Source organism: Ambystoma mexicanum, chromosome 3q (genome assembly GCF_040938575.1).
Source record: "Ambystoma mexicanum isolate Mex_15411 chromosome 3q, UKY_AmexF1_1, whole genome shotgun sequence".
Classification (NCBI taxonomy): Eukaryota; Metazoa; Chordata; class Amphibia; order Caudata; family Ambystomatidae; genus Ambystoma; species Ambystoma mexicanum.
Genome location: NC_090926.1, coordinates 611,147,747 through 611,175,582, shown reverse-complemented (window position 1 = coordinate 611,175,582; position 27,836 = coordinate 611,147,747). Strand labels below are relative to the sequence as shown.

Genomic DNA, 27,836 nt, shown 5'->3' with positions numbered 1-27,836 from the left:
CAGTGAGGCCCCGGAGAGCGGGCTGACCTTTAGAGCGAGAATCGAAACTAAGAGATAGTGATGTCTGGTATGTGCCAGTCTCCTACGCGCAGCTTGCCCATGAAAAACAGAAACGCTGTGTTCTCGCAAATAAAGAATGTTGTCTGTAAAATTGAAGATTGCAAACCGTTACTAAATATGGTGGTCTAAGGTGTCATACTGGTCAATCATCGCCTCTAATTCAAAGGGAAATGGCATCAAATGTGTCATACTGCGTCATTGCTGATTGTAAGGTGCTTGGTTTGTATATATGTAACTGATGTACATTTCACTCTCTATTGTGTCCCCCGAGGTCTGTTAGATACACGTCACGGGGCGTGGGACCATTTGGTCAACTGGGACTTCTTTGTATTGCAATAAACCCTAGATTTTGGGAACTGAACCTCGTGTCTGGCGTATCTATTAGAGTGTGGCAACTGTGCCTTGTTTCCACATCCAAGGGTCCCTCAGGGGCCCCTTTCAAGATGGCACCCGAATAGGGACCCCTGCCCCACTTGTTCCATCGTGTACGTTGCAGAATAAGGAAGGCGCGAAGAACGGCGAGGACGGGAGCGATCGAGCCGGGATCAAGAGGTGTTCGGGGTGCCCCTGCGAAAGCGATGAGACTCCTTTGCAGATCTGCACACCGCTGATCCCTGATCAACGTCCCTGACAAGCGAACAAGGAGGCGAGGGTCCCAAAACGAGGCAGAGCCGAGATACGCAGACACGACGTCATTGGTTGCGTCAGTATAAGGACGAATTGTGTCTTGAAAAGACGAATTGACTAATCAGGTGAGTCGTGCCCCGATTCGTAAGTGATCCTGACATTGGTTGAGAGTTGATTTTGCAAAATCAAACACCCAGAGTAAGTTTGATTGGCCAAGAGTAAGGTTAAAACATGCCTGGCGTATTGTCCACCTTAGCGCGATTTTCCCGCTGCGGCAAACAATCTTTGGAAACTGGCCAGGATGCACCACCGGGAAGAACGCCGGCTTATGATATGTACATAAAGTATGGTATGGGAGCGATAATGTTTTGTGAAACGTGGCATAAGCAAACCAGAAAACAGGAAAATCTTCAGTGGCCGAGGGATGGGAGTTTTGAGATGGAACGTATAGATAACCTGGAAAAGGTGTTGATAAGTAAGAGAGCACGCCCTGGGGCACTTAATATCCTTAGGGACTGGAGGAGGGTAGCAATGCTCCGATTTAGAAGTACAGAGAAACATGCGCGCATGCATAAATCAAAGGCGGAGAAAGCTGAGGAGAAGGAGGAGGAGGAGTGGAGTAATAGCTTGAGAAAGACAAGACGGCGCGATGAATTAAACATAGAAAAACTATATCCACAAAGAGAGCTACACTCATCGGACGAATTAATAAACAGAATCTTAACAAACAAAACAGGGCCCGAGGAGCGATACTAAAAAGACTACGTCAGTAGTTGCCGCTCAACCCCCTCACGTTGCTCAGCCCCTTCCCAACGCCAGCACAGCCACAGGTTACATCACACACTGCACTGCACACTAGCCAGCCAGCCCCGAGTGTTTCGTAATTACCACAGCCCCAGCAGACTGATCCCACTCTCACTGCCCCCTCCGCACCTCCCGATCAAGAGGATGCCACTGTTCCGACCGCCCCTCCCATGAGTGGAATTGAGCAGAATGAATGTACGAGAGTAACTCGCAGCGCGATCAGAAAGGAGAGAAAGCGTGAGCTGCAAGAACAGGCGGAAATGTATATAGACGATAATGATGGGATATCCACGCTAGCGTCCCTATATAACTTCAGAAGGAACAATGAAAGACATGGGGGAATATTTGTCGGGACAATGGAAAAAGTTAATTGGGAAGTTACCACCACAACGATTGTTCGATTTGAATGCATTAGCCCGTTGTAGAGGGAGAGATGAAGAAATAGAAGAGCATGTGAAGCGATTGTTTGAAATAAAGAATGAATTGGATGAAGAGTATTCTGAAGTACTCGCCACACCGGGAAATAAGAGAAAGAATATTGAGAGGGGTAGACAGCAGTGATTTTCGTCACCAGCAGCGCAAATTAGTGCAGAGATAAAAGTATGTATGCGGGAGGCACTAAAATGGATTTCAGATCCCAGTATTCCCACAATGGAAATACATGGAATATTTGATGAATACACTTTATCAATGAAAAGGAGAGCGTTACAAACGATGGTTGAATATTTGATAAACAAAGATATACGTGAGGAAAAGGTGAGCCCTCCTGAATTGTTGGCAGTATATAAGAGAGCTGGGAATATTGTTGCATATGAGGGAAGGGGGAGGAATAGTGAGTGTGGCTTTCCCCATGAAAGAAGTGCCCCCTACTTTTGTACCGGAGGTAGAGACTCCCGCAGTAGGCAATGCGCCGCCTGTGGTGATCCCAGTACATTACACAGCCCAATATGTGCATGTTCCCTTCTCTAGACAGGAAGTGAATAATATAAAACAAACAATCCCTGACATACAGAAAAATCCATTGGGTTTTTATAAAGAAGTGGAGTCTTTATTACAGTCCTCGGTGTTCACTATGGGTGACAGATCTAATATTCCCTGTAATTTTGCCAGCGGACATATGGAAACGAATAAGAAAGGTAGATGACGAGATGGCCTTTGGTGCCACGTGGACAAATTTAATACTGGAAGATAGGAATAAAGCAGTGGGTGCACAGCCAGGGCCGAATATGTTAGCATTACCGGCACGAATATTGCAGAAGTTAAAATAATTGGTCCCAGAGAAAAGAATCCAATGGGACAAGATGACGGCATGTGTTCAAGGTAAAGATGAATTGTCCACAGATTATTTCAACAGATTCAAAGAAGTATTTACAGATTTCAGTGGACAGGATGTGAGTACGGAAGCAAGGAAAAGGTTATTTGTGGATAAATATGTGATGGGATTAATACTTCCGATTCAAAATTTGATAATGACTTGAGAAAGTGCATGGCAAGCAAAAACGCTAGGAGAAGTATTACACATGGCCAAATATTATGAGAACCGGGTAAATAACGAGAAGGAAAGAGAAGCAAAGGATAGAACAAACTTTAAAAACGCGAGTGTTACTCCAGCAGGTAGCAGGACACAACAGGGGAAAGGGAAATGCACAGAGTAGGGGAAATTTGAATATGCATGAAGGGCCTTTGGGATTAAACCAATGTGCATACTGCAGAGAGGAAGGACACTGGCGGGCACAATGTCCGCATTTGCAAAATAGAGGCAGATATAGTCAGAGAAGGCCTCACAGAGGGCACATGGGAACAAATGGTCACAACAGAAATCATATGCAGCAGCACCAAAATAATTATAGGAATGGTGCACAGAATCAAGGCCAGGCTCCGAATCAAACTACTCAAAGTCAAAATCAGCAGGGTGTACAAACGGGAAGTAGAGGGAGAGCGGGGGAACATTTTTGATAACCAGACAGGTGCATATTATAATAACAGTGGAGACTACATATCGAATGATGTGTTACCCCAATAGGACAGCCCAGGACAAGGGTCGGAACCAGTGTCAATTCCCGTGAATCAGAAAGGACCCTACGTAGAGATGAAAATCGGGAATGAAGAGCAGAGATTCCTCACACACAGGGGCACAAAAGTGCCCGATAGATCATCACTTGGTTCCAGACATACCTCTATCAGGGCGACAGACTATTTCAGTAGGGTTCGCAGGTACCCCAGTAATAAACCCCGAGTCCAAATCAGTAGCAGTGACAATAGGGCCTTTCACTGAACATTGTCCATTTTCCTTTAACAGAGCATTGTGGGGAAAATCTTTTAGGATTGAATCTATTGAAAAAACTAAGCGCAGTTATTCACTGTACACCAGATGGGGTATTTTTGACTATTTCTCCCCAGACTATGCCGACTTCTGAATTTGTGACAGAACCTTTATCAGAGAAATTGAGTAAGGTACCAGCTTGCATTTGGGCTGTGAATGACAATGATGTGGGATGTTTGAAAATAGAGCCAGTGAAAATTACATTAAAAGAAGGAATAATGCTACCATGTATTCCACAGTATAAAATTTCAGCAGAAGGAGAGAAAGGATTGAAAAGCATTGTTTCTGATTTGGTGAAATTGGGAGTGATTGAAGAAGTAGTGTATGTAACAGTCCCATTCTTCCCGTGTACAAGAAAGAGGGTAATGAGGTGCGGTTCCGTTTCATAATTGATCTCTGCGCACTGAACAAAGTGGAAGACCCCCTGTTAGTGCCAGATGTCACTACGATTTTGACAATGATCCCTGCGTCAGCAGAATACTTTAGTGTGATCGATTTAAAAAACGCCTTCTTCAGCATTCCAGTACACAAAGAAAGCAGGTATTTATTTGCTTTCACTCTAGGCGGACGATCATTCACATTTACATGCATCCCACAAGGCTATACTGAAAGTCCGAGTATATACAGTTGAGCATTGAAAGAACAGCTAGATATGTTAGAATTACCAGCAGACTGTGTGTTGCTACAATACATTGACGATTTACTAATCGCTGCTGACACGGAGGAGATATGTAAAGAATGTACTGTTCTATTATTGCCTCATCTAGCTATCCATGGCCATAAAGCGAGCTTAAAGAATTTCCAGTACTGTCAGAAAGAAGTAGCTTATTTGGATTACCTACTTTCAAAGGAAGGGAGAAGATTAATGCCAGAGAGGATAAAGAGTATTTCTGGTATTCCTATTCCAACAACACAGAAAGGTGTGAGAGCGATAATAGGGATGGCTTCTTATTGCCGTCAATGGATTATAAACTTCGCTTTAATTGTGAAACCAATGGTGGAATTAACAAAAAAGGATGCTGTGATGCCTTTGCAGTGGAATGAAGAATGTCAGAGAGCATTTGATTTTCTAAAAACCATTTTGAGTTCTGCTCCAGTTTTGGGCACACCGAATTATGAAAAGGTTTTTAGGCTATTTGTGCATGAGAACGAAGGATGCGCATTGTCTGTCTTAACACAGGAACAAGGTGGAAGAAATAGGCAGTGCGGCTATTTTTCTTCTGCCCTGGACCCTGTAGCGCGCGTACTACCACGATGTTTGCGAGCTGTTGCAGCGGCTACTGCGTCAGGTTTTGGGGCACACCTTAATTTTGATGGTGCCACATGCCATAGACGTTCTACTCAATAGAACGCAGACGCAACACCTCACCTCTGCTAGATTGACTAGATATGAAATTGTAATGTTCGCGTGCCACATCCAAATTATGAGGTGTAGCGCTTTTAATCTAGCAGAATTAATGCCAGTGCCCGGGGAAAACAGTGGTGGGACTGAATTGCCTCCCAATGATTGCCTAATGGTTACTGAGGAAGAAACAAAAGGGAGAATTGATTTGAGTGACACACCACTAAAAGAACCAGAAGGGGAACTGTTTTGTGACTGCTCCTGTTTTAAACTACCTGACGGCACATCAACTGCCGCATATGCTGTTGCGACATTAAAAAGCGTTGTGAAGAGTAAAAGAATTCCTTATAACTCTGCCCAAGCAGCAGAGATAATTGCTTTAACAAGAGCTTGTGAAATTTCGGAGAACTTGAGCGTGAATATCTATACTGATAACCACTACGCCTTTGGCGTAGTTCATAATTTTGGCCGATTATGGGCCGAGAGAGGTTTCTTAACATTCCATGGGGCTAGAATTCAACATGGTTCTCTGATTGTGCGATTACTGTCTGCACTTACGTGTCCAAAGCGTCTGGCAATAGTGAAATGCGAGGCGTATAAAAAGGTGACATGTAAAGTGGGAGAAGGAAACGCATTTGCAGACAAGATTGCGAAACAGACTGCCACTGATTTGAGTACAAAAATGTTGACAGTACAATCGGAGGAAGTGCCCTGCATGATAGAAAATGGAATTGTGACTGTTAAAGAAATGCAGGCGGAAGCTACCGCCGACGAAATACAGGGATGGGCCAAGGGCTCTGCAGAACTGGATTTGGAGGGTTGTTGGGTGGACAAGAAAAGCGGGAATTGGATGTTGCTAAATGCGTATGTAAACGCAATGGTTACAATGGCTCATAGTCCCACACGGATCTGTGCGAAGAAAATAGTCCAACATTTAGCCACAGTCTGGGAAAATCCACTTATAAAAAAGAATGCCGAAAGGCTGGTACAAAACTGCATTACATGCCTAAAGCACAATGTGGGAAAGGGAACGGTGACTCCAACAGGATGTTTTGGACCTCCCCCTATGCCATTCGAAGTGATTCACTTTCACTTCATAGAAATGGAGAGATGCCAAAATCTGAAGTATGTTTTGGTGATCATATGTGCATTCAGCAAATGGGTGGAAGCATATCCCTTGAAAGATTGCACAGCTATGAGCACGGCGAAAGTAATGCCAGAAGAGTATTTCTCTCGCTTTGGTCTGTCCCGTGTCATATGGTTGGACAATGGTCCGCACTTTGTAGGTGCAGTGATACTGCAGATTTGTGCAGGATTGCAGATCGATAAAAGATTCCATTGTTCGAGACATCCGAGTTCGGCCGGTCTTTTTGAACGGCATAACGGAATCTTGAAGTCCAAAATCAGTAAGATATGTGCAGGAAGCAAACTAAGTTGGGTAGATGCATTACCAATAGCGTTACTGTGTATGCGAACGTCAGTGAAGGCCAGAACTGGGCTCTTCCCCCTATGAAATCATAATGGGGAGACCGGCGAATGTGTGGTGCGCACCTCAGCTGAAAAGAATGATAGAGGTAGAATACCCTGTACTCAGCATTTATTGTAATTTGTTAGTTAAAAAAAAACTGTTTGATTCATCAGCAGGTGCAGGAGGCATTACCAGTGAGGTATACTGGCCCAGGACATGCATTGGAGCCAGGAACCTGGGTATTAGTCAGAAAGTACGAACGGAAAACATCACTGGCACCCAGGTGGCGTGGACCGTATTAAATACTCTTGACCACGCAGACAGCGAAATGCATGGATGGACGCAAGGCGTGGATTCATGCCACGCACGCCAAGAAAGTACCATCGCCATTCGACACGTAAACTGATCGGGACAAAGACCAGAAAGAGATTGCAACAGTTCCAGAAACGAAAAATGCCATTGCCAGTCCCTTGCCACAGAAACTGCCTGATCCTGAAACAAAGCCTGATGAGATTGCCATAAAAACGGAAGAGCAAAGAGTGCCTCAATGTTGTCCAGCAGATTCTGCATCTCTGCTGGCCGACATCAATAGCATACCTCTGTGGCGCACACCATCTTCTGTTGCGCCACAGCCTGCATTGTCGCCTGGGCACCCATCATCATCTGCCATTGTGCCCCAGGCTGACTCCAAGCTCGAGACTGGAAGTGCACCCGCACTATTTGTTGATCACACAGTACCAGGAGCAAATCGGTACAACCTGCGGAGCAGAAAGAAGGAGTGATCACATTTTCATGTCTTGGTGAATTTCTTGCCTCTGTTTCCTATTTTCGTATGAAGTGGGAACCGGAGGCCTAGAGGAGGGTGGCGTAAGAGTTGTGCAAGTTAGACAGCTCACGAACCGCAACTCCTCTGTGCTAAATCCATGTGTCAGGAACAAGCGGGGCGCACGTAGTACAAAGGCAGCTGCTCTGAAACTATAGAGCAATGTGAAAATGTATGAAGGCCTTGCCAAATGAAAAAGCAATGCAGGCAGGTAGCAAACTGGCATAAAAGATTGTAGATATTGATTGAACACTGTCAACATCCTGGGAAGCACATGAACAAGAGATAGTCACGATGAGCACAGCAGAAGAAGGAAGAGAAGAAATGTCGGAACCAGCAAATGCCCCCTCTTGCACCAATGCTGATAGAAAATTAAACATAGTACATAGTATGGTTAAAAAAAGGACATGGTAAAAAGACTTGTATGTTGGGTCTAACCATAATAATGTGTATAATGAGTATATTAGCCCAATATTGACCATATCGGTATTATGGTACCTAGAAGAAACGCACCCTCTTGAAGTACTTTTGCCTATTATGAACATTTCCACAACAGAAAGCCCAGTCCATGTGATTTCCTATACCTTGTCCCCAATGGAATAGAAACATAGGGAAGGATATGGGAACAACACATTGCTGTTAATAATGAATATGACACACTCAATCCTAAGAAAAAATAATTGTTGGGTTTGTGCCCAACTGCCGCAGCATGCTGGTCAGGGAATAGGATGGTATCTACAGCCCCTGCCCTTAACTTCTGCATGTTATGCTTCTCTGAGTGCCCTATATTATGGGAAATGGAACGAAAGTGAAACTGGTCAACTGGATAAAACAAATATCAATGAATTCGAGGAAGTGATTATGAAACCGGTGGGTTGCTCCATGTTCCACAAAAGACGATTAATTACACCAGCAATAATGCCACAGGATAGATTGTCTGTACCTTATAAAACTTCTGTGATCACGTTCCACATGAACCCACAGGGGAATAAGGATGCAGAACCCCCTTCATATACAGTGAATTATAACCCTCATTCTGTCCCATTCTCTTTAAAGAAAAAGGGTTCTTTCCAGGTAGGAACAATTACCAGATGCAGGAATATAGCATTCCTTGATAAAGAAGTGGAACCAATATATGTGGGAGATCCTGTGTATTTCATATGTGGAGAAAAAGCATATCCTTGGTTACCTAGGAACTGGGGAGGCACGTGTTATTTGGGATTTCTGTTTCCTGGGATGTTTCTTTTAAAAACATCAGACATAACCAAATTGACCAGGTCACGACCTCGCCGTAATATTGAAGACGGGTTGATTGTAGGGGACATAGCAAAATCATTCATACCATTTTGGGGGCAGGCGATAAACTCTTATAACATAAGACGACTGTCTAGGATATTGGAAGAAACAATAAATGGAACCACTGATATATTATATAATTTGACTCTCGAAGAAAAGGGAATTAGATTAATGTCACTGCAAAATAGAATGGCCCTTGATATAATCTTAGTTGATCGCGGCGGTGTTTGCAAAATCGTGGGATCAGCGTGTTGCGTATTTGTAAGTGACTCCCCCCACGATTTTTGGAGCGATAAGAAAATTGCATGTGTTAAGCTCTGATCTCCACCCCCCCTGAAGGTGGCTGGGAATTGAACATAGGCTTCTGGGAAGTGTTGCGATCCTGGGGTTGGAAGCTATTTGCAATCCTAGTAGCAATCCTAGGAATATTCGTGACATGTTGTTGTTGCATACATTGTCTCCCCATAGTATGTACTGAAATCAGCGAAGTGTGTGTGCAAATGATGAAACGAAAATACATCACTAAATCAAGCACTCGCCATAGTAACAAATCTGAAACCATTAAAGATTTCATGGCAATTGATATTGATAATAATGAGGAGACAACAAGTGTACATGAGTCAGAATTTGAATCAGATTCCGAATCTAATCCAAATACTTGGTCGGAGGAGGATGCAAGGTATGGATGAGACGTTTGGCTTACGGCCTAGAGGAGGGTTTGTCAGTCCAGAAAAACCAAACACCCCTTGAGGGCCCGGAAATGAATGATAATTGGTTGGCCGAAGACCAACCGCCTCATTTACAGTGTTAAGAATATATATTCATTAGTTATTACGTACCTATTAGTTCAACTAGTTCAACTAGAGTGAGGCCAATTTCAGATGACCAGAATCGCCATTTTGTTTTCTCTCTCTGCTCTCTCCAACGTTGCCACTTTGCCTCATGTCAATTTAGGATCAAATCAGATTATATGGCTTTCAATTAGAAAGAATGAAGGACAAAAAAACCTCTACATAAATAGGTGCAACAAGTGATTAATAACAAAGTTGGCTTTAAACAGTTGAAATCATGGGCAAAAGTTAATCGAAGATACATTCCTGCATTGTGGAAGACCCAATGTGTTCTCTACTTTGCATTTACCGTGGCCACCGATTTTAGGAAAATGCCCAATTTTCTTTCGTATACGTACTTTCCATGCAGCCCAATGGTAACTCGCAACCTTCGCTGTCCCATGTCGCCAACCAGAGCTGGCTGTAATAGCTGTCAGTAAGAGGAGACTGCCCACCACTAGTTACTAATGCAAAATCCCTAGGCTTTTCTCTGGATTTCAAGCAGCACTGCAATCTACTTGTGAAAAACATGAAAGGCACACAATTCCAACTACAACTCAGACGCATAAAGAAAGTCTTCTGAAAGTGTGACTCCTCAGCTCAGTGATTAAAGTTCACATTCTTCCAATACTATTATGGAAACACTCTCCTCGGGAACCTGCCTAAGGTTTGTTTGGCCTCAATGAAAGCATTACAACAGGTGGCATTACGAGTGATCTCCGAAACTAGCTGTTTCGAACCCAATACCCCAATCCTTAACCTACACTGGGATTTCAAGGGAAGCTAAATGCCTGTTCAAGTTGCTACTAGGCAGCAAGGTATCTACAAGCAACCAGTGGAGGAACAGGTAGGAGCAGATCGCCTAGACGCAGGTGGAGATAGGTGTTAAGGAAGAGCCATTCCTTGGAAAGGAGGGCCTTGAGCTCCTTCATGAAATTTAGAAGTGAGGGGGCGAGTCTTGTGCTGACAGGGAGGAGGTTCTAGTGCCTGGGGGCATAGACAAGAAAGGTCCGTCTTCTTGTACCTCCTCCCTGCACTGGCGGAGTTCAATTCAGCAAATGTAAATGATACAGAAGAATTGGAAGATTATACATGGTTGCAGCGGTAGCCAATGCAGTTTGGTGAGGATCAACGTTATGTGGCTGAATGTGGGAAGTCCATTGATGATGTCCTGCTATATCATATCTAAAACGAATCTCAGGTTTGAAAGGGAAGTCGCTGGAAGGCCTTCCAGGTCATGGTATCCATTGGCTTAGATGTGTGAAAACACTTTAAGGCTGTAGGATGTATGAATTGGTTTCTGGACCCACCACCATTTATATTAAATCCAAGAAGGCCCAGAAGGATATTAATGCTTAATGCAAGGCCTTCCAGGAGAGCATTACAACTATCCAGGTGGGAGAAGACAAAGGCTTAGACAGCAGATCTGAAGTTGTCTGCTGGGAGGAAGGGCTTGATTTTCCACAGGAGGGTAAATTGGCACCAAGCTTTTTGTGTCTTCCTTTCTATTTGCTTCTTGAAGAAAAGATGTACATGGATGTAGAACCCAAGGGCCTTGGCACAGATGGTCAGATGTTGTGTAAAGCCCTCGAGTTTCATAGCTGAGAAATAGGTTTGGATGCCAGGGTGCTCGATGTTGCTGGTCCGTAGTACGAATTCAGTCTTGAAGGGGTTGAGCTTCAGATAAGCACTAGACATCCGGAACTGTATCAAAGTGAGGCAGGCATTGAGCCTGTGGAGGTCATAGATGGAGATTTTGAGGTGGAGCTGCGGGTTCATCTGCGTACTGGTGGATGTTGTTTGGAGCCAGGAGAGGTTGGAGCAGTTTCATGCTTACAAGGTTCTTATTTACATACTTCCATTATTTACAGTGGCTAGAGTTGGGGAGGAATTAAAATAGTAATTTTGCTCATTTATGTGATGATTATTCCCCAGAAACTTTATTGCATTTGACATTGCTTTGTTCTAATAATCGTGAACCGCTTAAAAAACTGTTAGTTCTGATATTAGAAAAGTGCAAATGTATACAATACAGAACAGTATTGATGACTTTGGCACTTCTATTTTAATTATACCCGTACTTGATTGAAGTTTTCCTATACAAAACCAGAAGCAACAACATATCCATGAACAATTCCAATGTGATCTTACTTTGATACACTTTTACTCCCCTTGGTACTATCAGACTCTCCTCCCCATTTTCCCCTTCTTCCCCCATCCTTCTTTTCCCCATCTTTCCCCTTCCTATGACCTCTGTTTTCTCCTTCCCTTTGTCTCACTCCTCTTCTTCCCATTTGCCCCATGTCTTTTGGTACTTTCGTATGGCCCACCTTTTCCTGTATGTAATCTCCTCCAATCTGCTACATTCACCCATTCCCATCTCCCACATCCTCATTGTGGTTATTTCTTGACTCCCCCATTTTGCAGCTATATCTCCTTTAGCCACTATTGCCGCTATATGCTGTACACTCCTCTGTTCCCTTCACGATTTTGGCTTTGTTGAGTAACCCTTTAAACTGCACAAATATCATAATGTGACTTTTGGGTAGTACTCGGTACAAAAACTACCCGGTTTAAGGGAAAATATGGACAAGCTAAATTTGATTGATTTGGGGAAAATGGCCACTTAATGAATATGAAAGTATTGTTTCTCTTAGTTGAGAGTAAGATTTTTAAATTGATACTGATCGATTATCTAACTATATTGATTTTGTGCATCATGTGAATGAAATAACTTAGCACATTGTACAAGTAGAAGTGATGTAAAAAAAAGTTAATTGGAAGGTTGGATTTATGTTTTATGTCACTTTTGAACGTAATGTACATTTGAAATATTTGCAGAGTTCCCTTGTGTGTTGTCTTTGTTAACGGAAATGTTTGTTAGTGTGTTTTTATGGAAAATTACTTTTTCCGAAATAAGGCTCGATGATTATGTCTGGACAGGATATGAAATGTCAGAATACATCATGATATGGCATGTCTTCATATGCCATGATACTTCAAAGTGAACAGACATTAGTTTAAATGTGGCAATTTGGCCAGCCCCAACACTTGTGTAAATGCTTTCATTTTGTCACCGTATATTATATGTTCTGTCACGATAGGTAATGTCTTGGTAGGTTATGGCATGACATGACACTGCTTAGCTTGACATTTCCAGTAAGCTCCCAGTTTGACATTCCAAGTAAGCATGACATTCTTAGTAAGCGCCCAACTTGACACTACCAGTAACCTTGGCATACCTGGTAAACTCTCAGTTTGCTATTACCAGTAACCTGCCAGTGTTGACAATTCGACTAAGTTGCAGTGAAACATTCCAAAAATATTGCATAGAACGTTGGCTGATGTTTGAGAAACACTACTTCTGCGGGTCAAACTGAAAATGCATTTGAAACATCCATGTGTCACCTAGAACGCAAAGGGAAGGAGTGGGGTGAGGCTCTGCAGCCATACAACTGACTCAAAGCGTTACAAATACTTGGACAAAATGAGTACCTGAAATTTGGTACCAACAGATTTACTGTTGGCACCAAATTAGTCTTCTTTCATCTTACTGTGCATGCATTACTTCTGAGAGGTTGGCTGTGAATAGGATCATAATTGGGAAAATCCTGCATTGCAGTCGAAATGCAGTTTTATCAGATCGGAAGGAATGGGAGTCATGTCCTATGCTATCATTTCTCAACAAAAAGGAGGTTGTGGTGATGTGAATAGCATTACTCCAGTCAAAGAGTGTCTTGGGTAGATATAGAACAAAACTCTAGTACGTTTGCCAAGTTTTCGATAATCATGCAGTTTGCATTGAAACTCAAAACCTGTACCGTGCGCTCGAATCACTTGGCTAAAATCGAAAACCTAAGCAAATAAACAGAAAAGAGAAAAGTTCCATCAGAATCTATACGTGCTAGGCAATGGCCATGATACAGATGCATTCAAAGGTATTTTGCTTGCAGGCGAATGTATGAAAAGAAAATCAGCACATGTAAGTAATGGAAACCTACCGACCACCACAACCTTTTCTCCTTTTTCATCGGAAAAAGACAGAACCCCCTTCATCCAGTCCAGTTGGTCCTTGCTGAATCCTCCATTATACTGAACGAACTGATTTTCCAAAAGTCCTAGGACAGAGAAGAACATGGAAGAGCCATCATTTTGCTTGTCCTGCGCCATAATTGGATTACTTGCATTGTAGGGTAATATTGTACGCTCAGATTAGGGAAACGCTACGAAAGAACTGAAGTGTAACAATTAAAAGTGGGTCTGCTTTGCACAAATGTAGTTAGGAAAGACCCCTTCAGATGTCTATAATCAGCACACAGTGGTATTGTATGGATGGCGAAGTAAAAAACGTTATTTTAATAATGAGAAAATAAATTGACAAACTCAAATGAAATGTGGTTTTATTTCGTGGTACTTAAATAACACGGTTGTCTTCCTAAATTAAGCACTTCAATTGCAAACTTGGTTAAACTGGAGAGGGATTAACATGAGCATATATTTGGGGTTGTGTAAAAGTAAACGGTTTCTCTTTAAGAAAGTGAAAGCATTTCCCCCCATGTTTTAGCTTTCTCTGTGGTATGTTAAGTAGGATGTTTCAGTGAAAGAAAACAGGTCCTCCTAGAGGGGAAGTGTTTTGTTGAAAGACATCTAGCCTGGACATTGCATTATTGTTTCCGTGACTGCTTTTGAAGTCAGTATGTTCAGAATGGAGTCAATACCAGTAGTTATTGACTGCACTCTGAACATTTCGATTAGCTGAGAGGAGGTCAATAACAACCTCCATATGCTGACAGAATAGAGAGGACAAGTACATAGAGTGAATAATAAAGAGACAAGCACTCAGCCTTAGGAAAACCCGAAACGTAGTGAGAAGATGAGTTGTTGGCCCAGGAAAGAGCAGACCCAGATACACCAAAGAAACAAAGAGAGGAACAAAGATTAGAATGATTCAGCATATCGAAAGCTATAGATGGGTCCACAATAATTAGAAGACATATTAAAATTACAGGAGGAAGGGAGAATATGAGAATATTAGTAAGAAGCTGAAGGGCCCTTTATGTAGATTGGGCTGGATGGAAACCAGTTTGTATTGCAGGAATTAAGGTAGGGAAATGGCTTGTAAGAAAACCAGAACGTGTAAGGTAAATCGAACAAATTAAAGTGCAGAATACGAAATAGCATCACCCAATACTGCTGGATAGGTCAGAACTAGGATCATATGATGCATCTGTGCTCATTAATATTTATCATCATACCAGAGTTATTAACATACGCAAACATGCAAACAATAGTATTTAGAAGGGGGCAACACAATTACCAATATGCCCAGAAATCACAGTAATCCCAAAATCAAGTATGCCCAGTTAGCACTTTAAAGTCCCACTCCGCTGTGGCTGTGCGTGTGTGTTTGTGGTGCTGGGGCAGTGTGTGCACAGTGCTTGGGCTGCAGCGTGTTGCATGTGTGTTGCGCTGATGGCAGAGCACATGTAGAGACCTGACCTTGCAGCAGTGTGTGCACATATGTGGTGTGGTGTGGGGTGTGATACATATATATATATATATATATATATGTATGGCTGGAGATGCCAGCCTGGGCTAGGAGGGCCAGCAAGGTGGGATGGTCGACGGTATCGAATGCCACAGACAGATCGAGCAAAATCAGGGCAACCAATACACACACATCGAACATCCCAGCCAAGTCGTCCAGGACCGACACTAGGACACTCTGTGCCCCGGCCTGACCGAAAACCGGACTGAAAGGAGTCAAAGAACTCTGCAATCTCCAAAAAAGATGAACGAAGTCGAGAGTTCAAGGTCTCAAGAAGCTTCATGAAGAAAGGCAATAGTGAAATTGGATGAATATTTGAAGGGAGTGAAGGGTCGAAGGAGGGCTTCTTGAGAAGAGGAATGACTATAGCTTGTTTCAACTCCCTAGGGATGTGACCTAACTGACAGGACACGTTAATGGCCTTGGTGATCTCGCCCAGAAGATCAGTGGAAATGTCTTTCATCACTGACAGTGGCAGCGGGTCTGAGGGGGCAGCCGACTTTAATCGCTAAACTAATCGATGTCTCATCCGTGCTGGCAAGTTCAACGTGTGTGGATGTCATTCCAAAGTCTTGCACTGTCATGTGCTCATTGCTTTTTATAACTGTCAATTATTAAACATGGAACACTGAGGCTACACCTGTGGTTAGAACCAATAGCCACGGTCTCAGTAAAAACTCTTTGAGTGCACAATGGCAGGGGGCACCTTAGAAATTGTACACCAACTCACACAAGTTCTGCTAACAAGACAGAGCACTTGATGTACCAATACTTAAAAGTGCCTTCATCCCTTCCCAGAGGTGATGTTTAGAGTACATGGGAATCAAGTATCTGTCGGGCTGCTGGTCCACTGTCTTTTTTCTGTTGATGATCTATCTGCATTCAAAATGCATTTGTCACTGAGGAGTGCGTCCCACAGCTTCCTCTCCCAGGACCTTGACATGCCCGCTGTAGTTGGCACAATGCTGACTGGTTGATGTTATTTCTGCTACCTGCATTCTCTCTTATTGATGTTGCAAGCACTGCAGCAGAGAATCCTTGTAAATGTGCAGTTTCTCCTCCTCATGACGATTGCTGTGAATTCAATTCCCCTAAAACATGCAGATTAAGTGCAGCCCCTTTTAATTTGAACCCAAGGTTTCCAAAGGAAGTCAGCAGCTTCTCAATGTTATCTTTATATCCAACTACCCATGGATCCTCCTGCAAGATTAAAGGCAGGTCTCTCACCAGCCATGTCACTTCAGTACCACATTCACTAGCAAGAGCCATCACTGTGTTGGTCAGGTTAGGCCTATACAGGTATGCCAGAGAGAGAACCTCACTCAGTGATGTTATGATGGATAACCCAATTAGTGGGCTCCTTGAAAGGTTGTAGCCTGGAGCAGACATTAGTTAGCAGCTGTGAATGACACAGTGCTAATAATACCCCTTCTAAAACTGTGCTGAGTGTTGCAATAATGTGTGATGGCATTGCACTGCTCACATAGCCTGTTCAACTTGTGGAAAGTGGAATGCAAAACGGTGACCACTGATGCCTGCAGGTTGTGCAGTGGCAACTTGTGGTGCATGTGCACTTGGCACAGTGGATCTATTGTGTGTTAAGCCCATCTGAAAGGACAGCTAATCTGCTGGTACACCGCAACCATTTCTTTCACAGGGTTGCATTTGCTGTTTAAGCATTTGACAACGGAAGGGGCAAAGTGGAACTTGGGCATTATGAAAGAGGAAGACCTGGGGTTGATAGTAATTCCTGAGGATGGATGGTCTTTTGAATCTAGAGCTTAGACAAGTTCCGGAAAGTGGGCATCTTTCTTTATGAGCCTATTCAATGAGATCATGGCAAGGAAGGTGGTGCCAGATTACTGGAAAAGGTTGGTGGTTGTCCCGATCTTTATGAAGGGTTGTATGGCAGATCCAAAATACTACCATCCTATTGCCCTTCTTGATGTTTTGGGGAAGATTTTTGCATCCCTCATCCTGGTCAGACTGAAGTGCTGGATGACTGATTCGGGACATTATGATGGGAGACAACCCGGACTTGTAAGGGGAAAATGTATATATCGTTTGTTAACTTTGCCCAGGCATTTAATAGTATTGATCGTGATCTGTTATGGGCAGAATTGGCTGCATGGGACTGCCCCAGTGACCTTTTGGCTCCAATTAGGGCACTGTATTCTAATACGTCTATGCAGGTCAGACTGTCCCAGAAGGGCCTTCTATCTAGAGAAATCCCTACATTGATGGCTTGAAACATGGTTGCCCACTCGCCCAAGAGCTGTTTAATTTATTTATATCCAATTTAAAGGCGACGATGGAGGGCAATGGTGCATTTCCATTTAGGATTAACAGGGATCCAGGAGATATTTTGCTATATGCAGATGACTTGGTTGTTCTGGATCAGACACCAATCGGCCTACAAAGAAAATTAGAAAATTAAATGCCCTACAGGCCTACATTCAAAAGAACGGCCTGAAAGTAAATGCATCGAAATCGATGATACTGGTTCTAGAAAGCCTAAAAGGGCACAAACGTAACCCCTTCACTTGGCCACTGGGAAATGAAAGGGTGAATATAGTGGGAAATGTTAGACACCTGGGAATCCAGATAAACTCTAGCCTAGACAATAACCCTTGCAAACTGCAATTAAAAGCCAAGATGAAGAACCTAGCTACCGAAGGGCTTATCATACACAAGACGTTTGACAAGTTCCCACTCCTCCCGGTTTTAAAATTTTATAAGCAAAATGTAATTCCAATTATAGCATCTTGTTGGGTGTCCTGACCCACGTTTGGACTGTTATGCTGCAACAATTGGTGCTGTGGGCTTAGGAAATCCGAGAGGGTGGAAAAGCCCACATTTGCACCAGATTCCTGGAGAACTGCACAGTTTTTTCGCACAACAAAATGGCCGCCTGACCTGCCACCCACCAGTGTGAACGCGAGGGGCCAGAAGCGCCATGAGCGAAATCAGTGCTAAGGAATATGGTGCTGTTCAAAATCTGTTGTTATTAATGTCAAAAAGGGTTGCAATACTGGTGCTCACCACTACCAGAAAGCTGGCGTTTTAAAACCACCAGACACTTGTGTAAAACTGAACAAAATGAACCAAACCAGGCCAAAGAAAGACTTCCTAAGAGGTGAATACAATGTAAAACTATATTCTGAAATGACTTGAAGGAAGTAATTGTCTAATGTATGTATTGAAAATAGCTGGGGATGTCAGCAGCTTAAGTGAATTTGGGTTTAAAGCCACTAAAATCGAAATGTTTCTGCCTGACAACTACCCCCGACAGGAGTTGAAACTTGATCAGCAGCTGTGTTCCCAGGCCTGGTTGCATTCTGCTGCCCCTGCCAAAAGGAGATAACACCTCTCTGATTGGATTAGAGGAGGAGCACCTGGGGACTGCGGGAAACTGAACAAAGCACTGTCTTCGGCTCAGGCAAATGTTATATTGGGGGAGGTCGCAAAATAGCTTCCTCTTGAGAGAAGTGGGAGGAGAAGTGCCTCTGTGAGTAAGCTGAGCTTGGGGGAAGTGGATAAACCAGAAATTCCACCATGTGCTTTGGAAAACCACACCCCTTTGGGGCCAGAGCATAATTTTAAAAAGATGGATAATTCATAGTGCGGACTTGTAAAAATTATATAAATATCATCATCATCATCATTCTTGTGCCTTTTCTGTGCACATTTTAAGAGGTGTTAGAACTCTGTACCATGTTCTGAGGCAAAACCCCATGAACTATGGAGATTGCAGACACAGGGTTCACGCTAGAAAAATGAAAATTTACTGGAATATGTGTAGAAAGGCGGTGTACATTTGTGCCATTTTTGGTAAACGTCCGATATTGGTAAACCAACTAAAAACGAAAATAAGTTGTCATTTTTTAATGCAAGCTCTTAGGAGGTTCAGAGTTGAACAAGAATGTACCTCAAGTCATCTGCAATCTGTACATGTAATGTCAACCACTTGTTTATCTGGGAAATATGTTTAGTTATGAAAAGGATTTTCTAAGGTAAAAGCAAGGGGCGTTTCTTCAATAGACTGTAAGACTCTGACTCACTGCTCCCTTCTCAAATCAGGTCAAAGAGAAATCCTTGACCTATCAAATCGTGAGTGGGTTGGGCAAAGAAAGTTAGCATCCACACCCATTTTCAAAAGACATAAAAAGAGCCACTGGAACCCAGATAGGGACATTCACTTTCCACTTTCTTGCGGGACGCTTTGCCGGGAGACTCCAGACTTCAAATCCATCAATCTCCAGAGACCAGAGATCCAGAGAGACCAGAGATCCAGAGAGACCAGAGATCCAGAGAGACCAGATCGCTGTGCAGTGCTGAGAGCTGACCCAGATCGCTGTGAGCAGAACCAGAGAACCAGTACCCAGTGGCGAGAGAACTGCAGCCAATCCTGACCCGATCCGTGACGAAGTCGCATTCCTGTCCAAAATATAGTGCGAGTACTCAGCCAGAACTGTGCAAAACCAATCTCTTAGTTTAACATAATCTAATTCAAACTAGTTTAACCTATTGAGAACTGCATCATAGAAACGGCGTTCCTCCTTTTGATTCAAAGCTGCAAAACTGTCATCTGTCATTCTGGGCTTTACTTTTATTTTGAGAATCTACCTTCACAAAATCGTCCGTTTGTGATAGAAGCGAGATGTAACTTTTAATTTGAAGCTGGGATTCTAAGCTTTCGAACAAGCTCTAAACCGACTTGCTACTCCTTATGGTTCCTTTGTAATTGCGCTCGACGCACGCGACTAAATTGCCGCGATTTGACATTTTGTTTCATTTCAGCCACGTGTAAAAATATTTGTCTTGTGCTTCCATTAAGGAATTCCGTTTTCAACCTGGTAACCAGCCCTGAATCATTGATAGGGCTGGCCTGAACTGATTTAAAGTATCTCTCACTCACCCTGAACCTCTAGAGGGAATTAAAATCATTTTTAGTATATTTTCCCTTCTTTGCATACCACCTTTAAAGTACTTTGCCTGTGTTTAAAATCTTCCCTGTTTCTCTAAGCTTGCTAGGTGGGAACTGAATTCGTATTGTACTGTGATTGTATTCCTGAAGACTGTGTGTGTTACTTCCATCGCCTTACATTGCATAGGGGGGGGGGTGAATTGTCAGAGAAAAAGTGATTCTATTATCTTTTGCTGAAATCATATTAAGTTTATCCCTGTGTTGCTTCTTTTCCACCTTGCATTTCCTTTTACCATATAAAGCAGTCTCAGCTACCTTATCCTCTATACTACTCTTAAGTAATTAAACCAGTGTGCTAGTATAACATCATCCATTGTTGATCACTGTCATATGTCTAAGTGTGATATCAAATATTAATTTATTATAAAAGTGTGATATATATCTATTGTTTAATTTTTCAAAAAAACCTTTTTCATTTGCAAAACAAACCTACTTCTTGGCTCAATGGGATTCTAAGAGAGGGGCGTTATATAAGGGTTTATCATCCAGAGTAGAACTTGTCATAAAAATATATAAATAAGGGCTTCCCTTGGGCGTCCCAGACGAGGCACTGACTTAGTGGGATTGCTGAATTGAAGTCGCTTAACAGAGTGGGGGCTCATAGCCGGGGATTCTGGATTAGATCTATCACTTGTGCAGATTAATACAGTGTGCTAACTGACAGAATATATAAATTCTGTTGGATCACCACGCCGTGTTACACTGTAAAAACACCCCTCAAAGGAACGCTCTAAGGAAACGGTCTGTTTTGCAAAATAAAATACAAACTTCTGTAAGTCAGGAAGGAAATCAAGTTCCAGAATGACGACCTTGGTAGATATCAAAATAGCCAGAGAACACCTCTTACATAAGCTATTCGTGAGAGGTGAGTGGGCTCATCAGGACCAGGCGGTCTGGTTGCAGGCAATCGCACCGCAGATCACTGAAACAGAGTCAGATATATGGATAGATCAGGGTCCCTTACATGTGGCCCTGAGTGAACTATATATGGCCCCTAAGGCCAAGGATGAGCACAACAAGATTGCCAGGGTAGCGGCATACTTATATTTACATATGGGAGCCATACAAGGCAAATGTGCTGAAGGCTAAGATCTGGCAAATAGGCAACTGATGGCATTAGAGAAGGCCCAATCTGACCTGGTCTCTTCTGAGCAGAGGCTGCAGAGGAGCCAGGAGTCAGAAAATGATAGTAGGCAGTATATTATAAGATAAAGGAGGATATGGATATCCTGCAACAGGAAAAGGCTGACCAGGATACCAGATTTCTGGCCTTGCAGAAGGAGTACCAAGAAGATTTGGACTCCCTACTGCAGAACCAGAAAAAGCTGGAGCAACAACTAGACTTTAACAGAGCAGGTTTCTCTCTGTCTAGTCAAATCCGACTAGACAGAGAGAAAGAGGAAAACAATAAATTAATTTTGAAAGACCTGGATACCCAGGCAGAGTTTGATCAAGAACGCCAGAAATCTGGTGCCTTTCAAAGGCAGAGGGACGACCTGGCGGCACAGATGCAGGCTCTTAGTCAGGAAAGGGACACCTTAGGACAGGAAGTCTGTCAATTAAAAGAAAAAAATTGAAGGAAATCACGTGGCCCTCAGGGGCTGGGTGACCTCCAAAAAGAGCATTAGAACTTGTTAGAGCACACCAGGAGGGTGGAAGATGCTCTGGCAAGAAAGGAGCAGGCTTTCTTTCTTTCCCCACACTGGGGATGTCAGCAGCTTAAGTGAATTTGGGTTTAAAGCCACTAAAATCAAATTGTTTAGAATAAATGAGTGACCTACTTTTGAGTGTCACATAGGTTGCAATTGTTTAAATGTCATAGTTTTGAACTTAGAATCAGTGTTCTAGCTGCATGTGTAAAAATTGCAAGTTTGGTTTGAATGTAGAAAACTGGGAACCAAAGTGACATTTAGCTGAAGCCTGGCTTAAAGAGATTGAATTCTGCCTGACAACTACCCCCGACAGGAGTTGAAACTTGATCAGCAGCTGTGTTCCCAGGCCTGGTTGCATTCTGCTGCCCCTGCCAAAAGGAGATGACACCTCTCCGATTGGATTAGGGGAGGAGCACCTGGGGACTGCGGGAAACTGAACAAAGCACTGTCTTGGGCTCAGGCAAATGTTATATTGGGGAGGTCGTAAAATAGCTTCCTCTTGAGAGAAGTGGGAGGAGAAGTGCCTCTGTGAGTAAGCTGAGCTTGGGGGAAGTGGATAAACCAGAAATTCCACCATGTGCTTTGGAAAACCACACCCCTTTGGAGCCAGAGCATAATTTTAAAAAGATGGATAATTCATAGTGCGGACTTGTAAACATTATATAAATATCATCATCATCATTCTTGTGCTTTTTCTGTGCGCATTTTAAGAGGTGTTAGAACTCTGTACCATGTTCTGAGGCAAAACCCCATGAATTATGGAGATTGCAGACACGGGGTTCACGCTAGAAAAATGAAAATTTACTGGAATATGTGTAGAAAGGTGGTGTACATTTGTGCCATTTTTGGTAAACGTCCGATATGGGTAAACCAAGTAAACACGAAAATAAGTTGTCATTTTTGAATGCAAGCTCTTAGGAGGTTCAGAGTTGAACAAGAATGTACCTCAAGTCATCTGCAATCTGTACATGTAATGTCAACCACTTGTGTATCTGGGAAATGTTTAGTTATGAAAAGGATTTTCTAAGGTAAAAGCAAAGGGGCGTTTCTTCAATAGACTGTAAGACTCTGACTCACTCTGACTCACTGCTCCCTTCTCAAATCAGGTGAAAGAGAAATCCTTGACCTATCAAATCGTGAGTGGGTTGGGCAAAGAAAGTTAGCATCCACACCCATTTTCAAAAGACATAAAAAGAGCCACTGGAACCCAGGTAGGGACATTCACTTTCCACTTTCTTGCGGGAAGCTTTGCCGGGAGACTCCAGACTTCAAATCCATCAATCTCCAGAGACCAGAGAGACCAGATCGCTGTGCAGTGCTGAGAGCTGACCCAGATCGCTGTGAGCAGAACCAGAGAACCAGTACCCAGTGGCGAGAGAACTGCAGCCAATCCTGACCCGATCCGTGACAAAGTCGCATTCCTGTCCAAAATATAGTGTGAGTACTCAGCCAGAACTGTGCAAAACCAATCTCTTAGTTTAAAATAATCTAATTCAAACTATTTTAACCTATTGAGAACTGCATCATAGAAATAGTGTTCCTCCTTTTGAGTCAAAGCTGCAAAACTGTCATCTGTCATTCTGAGCTTTACTTTTATTTTGAGAATCTACCTTCACAAAATCGTCCGTATCTCTTGAACCGTTTGTGATAGAAGCGAGATGTAACTTTTATTTTGAAGCTCTAAACCGACTTGCTACTCCTTATAGTTCCTTCGTAATTGCGCTCGACGCACGCGACTAAATTGCCGCGATTTGACATTTTGTTTCATTTCAGCCACGTGTAAAAATATTTGTCTTTTGCTTCCATTACGGAATTCCGTTTTCAACCTGGTAACCAGCCCTGAATCATTGATAGGGCTGGCCTGAACTGATTTAAAGTATCTCTCACTCACCCTGAACCTCTAGAGGGAATTAAAATCATTTTTTCATTTTTAGCATATTTTTCCCTTCTTTGCATACCACCTTTAAAGTACTTTGACTGTGTTTAAAATCTTCCCTGTTTCTCTAAGCTGGCTAGGGGGGAACTGAATTCGTATTGTACTGTGATTGTATTCCTGAAGACTGGGTGTGTTACTTCCATCTCCTTACATTGCATAGGGGGGGAGTGAATTGTCAGAGAAAAAGTGATTCTATTATCTTTTGCTGAAATCATATCAAGTTTATCCCTGTGTTGCTTCTTTTCCACCTTGCATTTCCTTGTACCATATAAAGCATTCTCAGCTACCTTATCCTCTATACTACTCCTAAGTAATTAAACCAGTGTGCTAGTATAACATCATCCATTGTTGATCACTGTCATATGTCTAAGTGTGATATCAAATATTAATTTATTATAAAAGTGTGATATATATCTATTGTTTAATTTTTCAAATAAACCTTTTTAATTTGCAAAACAAACCTACTTCTTGGCTCAGTGGGGTCAGGGGGATTCTAAGAAGGGGTGTTATATAAGGGTTTATCATCCAGAGTAGAACTTGTCATAAAAATATATAAATAAGGGCTTCCCGTGGGCGTCCCAGACGAGGCACTGACTTAGTGGGATTGCTGAATTGAAGTCGCTTAACAATATTGATCGGATGCCTCGCTATGATCATCATGTGAAATTTGGCCAACGTTGAAGGCCTCTTTTTCAAAAGAATACTCCACTTACCAAGAAGTGTTCCAATAGTAATCAGAAGGCATGAACTAGGAGGACTCTCAATATATGCTATAGTGGCTTGGAAGACCCTATTGCTGTACCGGAAAATAATCGTAGAGAAGCCGCCCACATAATTTTATGTACTAAAACCCAAAGAAGGAAGTAAGTTGGATGGGGTTTTGGAATTGTGGCTGTAGCTTTGCACCGCAATATTGCACTATGCCGACGTTACTGAGGAGCTGTTGAAGTCCAACCCCGACACTACTAAAAAGAAAATATGGGACTGGGACAGGATCTCCACAGAAACACTTTAGACACAATATAAATTATTTGAACATCTAGGTAAAGAATCAAAACCTTTGAAAACATTGCTTAAATACCTTTTAAAAATACCTAGTCTGCAAAAGCGTGCTATCTTTATGAGATTGAGGGTGAACCTTAATCATACTTGAGAGATCCTTAATGATCATAACCATGTCAGACAACCAGGGAGAATGCAGGCTCTGCAAGGCCCACAAAGAAACACTGAAGCACTTGACACTTTACTGTCCATCTTCGACAAACTTGAGAACACAAATCTTGGGGGAGTTTGTACAGGAAACACCCTCCAGTAGCGCATCTGAATGGTGGGATCATTTGTGCTGGAGAGAACATTTTAAAGTGGTTTTTACGTTGACAAAATTCATAGATGAAATGTTTAAATTGGTTTAAGTAGAGTAAGCAGACCGCAGGGAGAGCTGGATTTTAGCCGATAGGATGACTTTGGTTTTGAGAAGGGAAGCGTTTATATAGATTTCTTTTCGATTAAATTTTAAAATTGTACGTATTGTGTATTTTTGCATTGTGACCTTGTATCCTTTTAACTTTTTATGGTACTTTAATGAGCATAATATCGTGTTGTTGCTCTGTTTTTTTTTAACTTATTGCTCTTAATTGTTTATCACATTTTGGTGAAAGTTTCTAATAAACTAAATGCTGTAAAAACAAAATAAGGCTACTCTCAGGGTTTTGTAGTTCCTTTCACTCCTTCCTGGTGTCACCTGATAACATGTATCTCATCAACTCACTTCAAGAGATGTGCACTACAGGGTGGTTCACATGTCCCCTCTTAATCCCTCGCAGGAAAAGCAGGTGAGTGGTCTCCCACAAGCTGCACTCAGGGTTTCTGTTCTCATCCCACTCCTCCATCATATTGATGGCAGAAATTGATAATGTACTGTAGTGGTAAATACCACTAATGTAGATTTCTTTAAATTGGCAAAATCATCATGCAATTGATTCTATTGATTGGATATGTAAAGTTATGAGAGAGGATCAGAAATGGCCACATTTCTAGTCTCCTTACAATGGTACCATTTAATTTTTTTTTCACTGTATGTGTTTCCCTTCTACACAGAGAAAAAAGTTTAAAATACTGTTGGCACAATTTTTAAAGGTTTACCTCTACCTCTGGGGTGTAGGTCGACATTGTTGGATTTCCTCTTGGAAATTTCAACTCAAAATACCTCTGGTAATTTTCCATTGCAATACCGCTGGAAGTATGTTTCCACATACCTCTGGATTGACGTGTAGTAAAAATGGCAGTATTTGGCACATACTGCCATTATTACCAGTACTGGCCAACTAGTTATGAGACTCAGGGGTCATTCCGAGTTGGGCAGTAAGGGATACCGGGCACCGGTAAGGAGACCGGTGCCGGTAATCCCTTACCGCCCAATTCCGAGGTCCCTTAGCGGGAACCGCAAAGGACGTGTGGTCGGACCACACGTTCTTTACGGGTCCCACTAAGGGACCAGGACGCTAATTATAGCAGGCCCATAATTAGCGCCTTCCCCATTCCCATTGAGCCCTATGGGGGCTCAAATGGGAATGGTCGGGTGAATGGGGACTTACCGGGTCTGCACAGGTCGAATGTCCCGGTAAGTCCTCATTCACCCAGACCGGACACAGACACGATTTTGGAGGCAGCCATGGCGCAAATAGCGCTATGGCTACCTCCAAACTCGGAATGAGGGCCTCAGTGTCCCTAAATGGATGGTTCAAAAGGAAATAAAATCTGCAATGTGATAGTGTGTTATAATGTAAGACCCTTCAGGAAGATTGTGCGACCATAATTTAGTTCCCAAAGGGATAGTTCTTGATGTTATGAAAACCACCATATTGAGAGTGTTTGATAATATTAATGTCCCTATAGAGATGGTGACTGTAATGATATTGCCCACACCACAGTTATAGTGTTTAATTTAAATGAAGTGCCCACACATGTTATTCAATGATGCTGGAGTTTTTGGGTGTCACAACATTAAGATTCCCACAAAGCTGGTGTCATGATATGGAAGTTCAGACCGGGATGATATATCATGATATGCATGCACTCACAAAGATGGTACGTAATGATTTTGAAGTACCCACAGATATGCATCATGGTATTAATATCCTCACAGTGATGATGACAAATGATTCTGTGGTTGTTAGAGGATGAGGAAGGATGCAAACTGTACTTCAATGATTTGTGAAACTTGATTCACAGTTTGCGTCTCTGCTAGTTTTGGTAGGTGGCACATTGTAGTCATTTCAGAGTGCATATTTGGACGGCTTGGTTGGTCTGAAGTACTGAGAAGTGGGTTGCTTCTTACTGACTGATAACTTAGAATATATGAGTATAATAGCAATGCCCCTTATGCTACCCCAGCACTGAATATTACCATCAGCATGTACTGGGACTTCCGGTAATGAGAACAATGCTAAACGGTCTACTCATTCAACATTGTTTGACAAATGTGTCTCACATGGAGCTCCAAGTGCCAAGGAGTCTCACCTTGTTTTACTTGAGCCTCGTAGTCCCTGCACCCTCTAATTTTTAAGGAGGAATCGGCTTTGGGTAGTGCTTGTTTTGAGTGCCATGCATAAACAGCGACAGAGAGCAGAAGAATGCTGGCGCCGAAACCTTCTGTGAAGTGGTTGCACAAACTTCAAAGCCGACTGACCATAGGGGGGAATCATGGAACCAGTGTGGACTCTAGCTCTTATAAGACACATCCAGCCCCGGTTTCTAAAACCCTATTTGTCCATTAACTCATTAAAGTGGAATATTGAATATGCAGGGGGATGTAGTCTGCTGATGAACCACTTGTGGGAACATTAGCCGTCTTCACAGCAGACCCCGCGATTACTGGGAATTGCCTATCATGATTTGTACTACATTCAAATCTAGATAGGGAATGGAATGAATTGGGCAAATGGCAGTCATTGAAGGATTGTATTATCACATATGATATGGCATTTATAACGCACCTATACACAAGTGTTTCAAGGTGCGAAAGATTTGACCCAGTCCAATAATTTCAAGGATATTTCTATTCTGGTGTACGTTGGTGGAAGAGGGTGGGAACACAGTCCTCCAAGGGACAAGGGTTATTACTTTTCAAACTGTTATAGT

At 42.6% G+C, this 27,836-nt stretch overlaps 1 protein-coding gene across 5 annotated transcripts in view; it reads right to left on the bottom strand.

Annotated features, from left to right (window-relative positions):
* The window catches only part of LOC138582830 (manganese-dependent ADP-ribose/CDP-alcohol diphosphatase-like), a 181,042-nt gene that overhangs the window by 41,842 nt on the left and 111,364 nt on the right, over positions 1-27,836 (bottom strand). For 4 of the 5 annotated variants that reach the window (XM_069654500.1, XM_069654501.1, XM_069654502.1 and 1 more), the window contains one exon: positions 13,575-13,691. The exons of the other annotated variant lie outside the window; for it this stretch is intronic. In XM_069654500.1, the coding sequence (XP_069510601.1) occupies positions 13,575-13,691 (117 nt within the window). The remainder of the gene's footprint in view (positions 1-13,574; positions 13,692-27,836) is intronic. 5 annotated transcript variants of the gene reach the window in all.